Genomic DNA, 4,806 nt, shown 5'->3' with positions numbered 1-4,806 from the left:
ACAGCCTGGGGATGAAATAGATACTAGGAAACAAAGGTTAACGGTATAATCGCCTAACACTGGAGTTCCAGGCGAGCGTTGCAAGCCTATGTTTTTATAATGCAGGTATCATATATTTTTGTGTAAGGGTGAGTATGCATATGTGTGCATGTGTGTATGTGTGCTTGTGCCTGTATGTGTGTATGTGTGTGCATATGAGTGTGTTTTTGTGTGTGTGTGTGTGTGTGTCCATGTGAGCTTGTGTGTGTGCATGTGTATTTGCGTCTCTGTGTGTTTGCATATACGTGTGCGTATATATATGTGTACGTGCATGTACATATTTGTGTATCTGCATGGTTGTGTATGTGTGTGTGTGCAGATGTGTATATGTGCTTGCATTTGTGTATGTGTGCATTTGGGTGTGCGTATATCTGCCTGTGCATATGCCTGCGTATGTTCATACATGCGTGCGTGTGTATGGGTGTGTCTGTGTAAGCGTGCATGTGCATAAGCGTTTGTGTGTATGCATGTGTGCACATATGTGTGTGTGTATATATGGGTGCATGTATGTGTGCATGCCTGCGTATGTGTGTGTATGTATCTAGAAGTCTCTCACCCTACAATGAATGTATACTCAGCGTTCCAGTTGAGTCCATTTTGCCTGCACCCTCTCACTGAGCACAATTGCCCGTTATTGTCTGAACTCTGAGCCGCCACTAGTTCAAATCTCCCACCAGCCCAGTAAAACCCACCTGTGGAATCTGATACCGGCCCTAACAAGACTGGGATCCCAGGTTTCAAGAGGTCTCTCTGGCCTGGGCTACACTAGCGGGCGGGGGTTGAACTAAGATATACAACTGAAGTTGAAGTATCTTAGTTCAACTTACCTGGCCGTCCTCAAGGCGATGAGTCGACCGCCGCGGCTCCCCCGCCCACTCCGCTTACTCCTCCTGCTGAGGTGGAGTATGGGCGTCAATCAGCGAGCTGTCAGAGCAGTGACTCTCAGCCAGGGGCACGTGTAGCCTGGGGGTACACATAGGTTTTCCCGGGGGCACATCAACTCATCTAGCGATTTGCCTAGTTTTACAACAGGTTACATAAAAAACACAAGCAAAGTCTGTACAAACTAAAATTTCATACAGACAATGACTTGTGTACACTACTCTATAGACTATACACTGAAACATACGAACAATATTTGTATTCTAATTTATTTCTTTCATAATTATATGCTAAAAATGAGAAAGTCAGCAAATTTTCAGTAGTAGGGCGCTGTGCTAGTTTTGTCTTTTTATGGCTGATTTTGTGAGCAAATAGTTTTTAAGTGAGGTGAAACTTTGGGATACGCAAGACAAATCAAACTCCTGAGAGGGGTACAATAGTCTGGAAAGGTTGAGTGACACTGTGTAAGAGCAGGACACGAAGCCCAGTGGAGCTCAGGGAAACATGACCTGGGACTACAACAGGCTTTGGTTCAGGCCCTAACTCAGGCAATGTTATATCTATTTTAACCAAAGGAAACTGACCGGTTAGCATGGTCCAAACATCAATTTCCTGCAAGCTTTCCTCAGGGCCTTCTGGACCACTTTGTTTCTCAGGCTGTAGATGAGGGGATTGACCAGGGGAGTCAGGACTGTGTAGACGACAGAGAGAACTTTCTTGAAGTCGCTCAGGATGTCGGTGGTAGGGAACATATAGACAATCAGCAGAGTTGCATAATAAATGCTCACCACAATGAGGTGGGAGGAGCAGGTGGAAAAGGCCTTTTGCCTCCCGATGGTGGACGGGATTCTCAGGATTGTGGTGATGATGCAGATGTAGGACATCAAGGTAAGCATGAATGGGACCAGTGAGAAAAGCAAGGTGAGTGTAAAAGTCACCATTTCCATGAGGTGAGGGTCATTGCAGGAGAGTTTTACAAGGGGGATGAGATCACAAAAAAAATGGTCAATACCATTGGGGCCACAGAACGTCAACTGTGATATTGAGAACATATTTATGGTATTACCTAGGAAGCCACCTATCCAACAGCCACCCGCGAACTTCAGGTAAGACCTGTGACTCATACGGGTTGCATAGTGCAGTGGATTGCATATCGCTAAATACCGATCATAAGACATCACCGATAAGAGAAGACATTCTGTAGCAACCAGAGAACCAACAAAATAAAATTGTGTGACACATTCATTGAATGAAATAGTCCTGTCCCCTGTCAGGAGACCGACCAGCATCCTGGGCAGGATGGTGGAGGTGTAGCAGGTCTCCAAGCAGGACAAGTTCCCCAGGAAGAAGTACATGGGGGTGTGAAGGTGCTGATCAGTCACAACTAGCACAATGATAAGGATGTTCCCTGCCACGGTCATGATGTAGATCACTAGGAACAGCAGGAAGAGAAGGAGCTGCAGTTCCTGGAGATCTCCAAATCCCAGGAGGATGAATTCTGTGATGGACGTTTGATTTCCCTTCTCTGGGTTCACCATGGGGTTTGTCTGTGGGAAAGAAATGAAAACTGCCACATAAATGAAGAACATTCACTCAATAAAACATAATCTTTTATTTCATTGTCTCCCTCTGCTGGCTACTGGAACGATGGGTGAGTGGAGAATGGAGGTCAGGGGAAGGGAAATGCCATCTCGTGATCCCTGGGGCAGGTTTCATATCTGAGCATCCTGCAGGTTCAACAAAAATTTAATCTTTAATCTCTTGAAACTCATGTAGACTGGTGGTACCAACCACTCTAACACTATGGTGATGGTACAACAGTTCAAAAACATACCGCTTGAAATAGTCACACATTTCACTGCCTGGTGTATGAAAGCAGAACAATGTTCTTTCTAGATTTGAGATCCATGGGCCGAACAGGCCACGATTTGATATTTTAGCGGAAGCCGTAACAAAGAAACAAACCAAGCAACTAAGGGTTGGATTTGCAGTGTGTGGGCAGCCAACTCCAAGTGAATTGCAGTGGAAATGGGCTGTCTAACTCTACCAGAGCCATTTGAAAGTTTTTATCATCAGACAAATGCCTCTCCTTCCCTAGGACAATATGTCATTGTCCTGCCGTCGGACACTACATATAGAGATGGGACCTTCATTAAAAACCAAAACAAAGAAACAAAAAATCCTGCTAGAAATGACTGCGGTAGCTAGAAATTGATCCTCTCTTGCAAGAAAAAGTTCTGGATAAAATTTATAAGTAATTTGCAGTTTTCGTATGATGAGAGTTGTATAGAATCCAAATTTCCATTTCATCTGCAAATCCATGATTTCAAATGTTGAATTTCATTCCACTTTATTTTTAAAAATGTATTTACCCATTTTAAATTTAATTTCTATGATATTTTTATTTTATATTACACTGAGTTTTATACTTATTAACATTTATTTCTATTTATTTTTATATAATTTTATTTCATAATGCTCTCTACAGTAACTCTTTTCCTAAACAAAATTGCATAGAAATTGATATGTTCCCCGGAAACATTTTGTCTATCAAGAAAAAAAATTTTCATTAGAAATGCCAATCAGAAATTTTTGTCAGCTGTACGTTTTCTTCTTTATGTTTGGTTAAAAGTAATAGTAACCCTCTCTCTCTCTCTCTCTCTCGCTCTCTATCGTCTGCTACTTCTCTCTCTCTCCCCATTACTGATCCTTAAAGAGAGAGGGTGGGTGAGGTCATATCTTTTCCCAGACTGATTTACTAATATTTATTAACTGCTCAGTAAGGCCCTAATCCTGCACAGAGTGATGCAGAAGGTTAATTTTACACCCAGGGTATAATTCTGTTCCATCCAAGACTTTGCCTCTGACAGCTAAGATAAAAGTTCTACTGAATTCAAGAATGGGCTCCTTTGATTTGAGTGGGATTTGGCCAGTGAATGCCTTGAGCTTTGTTTAAATGTACAGCTCAACTGGATTAAATTTCCATCAACAGACATTGGTAAAGGTCAATATCAGCTGGTACATCCAAACCAACAACAGAAACTATCAGGAAGAGTGGGCGTTAGTGCGGCCTCACCTTGCGCCTGCACTTCCAGGGATGGTGTCACCGGCTCTGCGGCTGTGCAGGGAGCCCTCTGCACCCAGCTGTCACAGGAGTTAATGAGCGGGGCTGGGACAGCAGAGCTGCAGAGGGCTCTTTGCATGGTCGCATGGCTGGCGACACCCATCCCTGCAGGCGCAAGGTGCGGGGAAGGCGTGGTCCTGGTGGGCCTGTGCTGTGAGGAAGAGGGTGAGTCCCTGGCGGTGGGGGAGGTCACCCCACTGCCGAATGGTTTCTGCCCACCTACGGTGCAGTTCAACTATGAGGTGGCCACTCCAGGGGCCGGGGACTCCCCGCCATCCTCTTCCTGCTCTCAGCCCTGGCCATGGATCTTTGTTCCACTGGGCCAGAGCAGCCGCCTTCCCTGCTACTTACACCCTGGATCCCTCGGCCGGTCGGGAGCCCCCCCCACTCCACTGGCAGCGCTGACCTCGCCCTGACCTGCACCTTAACCACCACTGAGATTCCTGTGACTGTAAAAATTAATAGTTAAAATTGGGGGGGGGAATCATAAAGAAAAAATAATCTCAATATTAACCCTCTTAGGGGAGAAACAAAACCCATTTCTGACAAGTCTACTTGTAGCCAGTGTCTGAACAGCAGTTCTGCTCCCCACCCACTGCAGTTCACTCAGTGCCACATGATGGGGAAGCTGCCATGGAAGGGGTCAGGATGTGAGGTTAGAGAGGAACGAAGGCTGCTCCTATGTATGACGTGCCTGCCTTGGACTCGGCAGATGTTGGTTTGTTTCCCTGCTTCTTCACCAGCTCTTTGTGTGACTTTCA

At 45.1% G+C, this 4,806-nt stretch overlaps 1 protein-coding gene across 1 annotated transcript; it reads right to left on the bottom strand.

The window, feature by feature from the left end:
* Positions 1-1,508: 1,508 nt before the first annotated feature.
* On the bottom strand, positions 1,509-2,459 carry LOC123347897 (olfactory receptor 6N1-like). Its single transcript, XM_044985082.1, has one exon. The coding sequence runs from the start codon at positions 2,457-2,459 to the stop codon at positions 1,509-1,511; it is 951 nt and encodes a 316-aa protein (XP_044841017.1).
* Between the last annotated feature and the right edge of the window lie 2,347 nt (positions 2,460-4,806).

Source organism: Mauremys mutica, chromosome 13 (assembly GCF_020497125.1).
Source record: "Mauremys mutica isolate MM-2020 ecotype Southern chromosome 13, ASM2049712v1, whole genome shotgun sequence".
Taxonomy (NCBI): domain Eukaryota; kingdom Metazoa; phylum Chordata; order Testudines; family Geoemydidae; genus Mauremys; species Mauremys mutica.
The sequence above is the reverse complement of the archived record's forward strand: the minus strand, read 5'-3'. Positions and strand labels throughout refer to the sequence as shown.

Coding starts and splice junctions, on each gene's coding strand:
- LOC123347897 (XM_044985082.1), bottom strand. CDS start 2,459: ATGGTGAACCCAGAGAAGGGAAATCAAACGTCCATCACAGAATTCATC.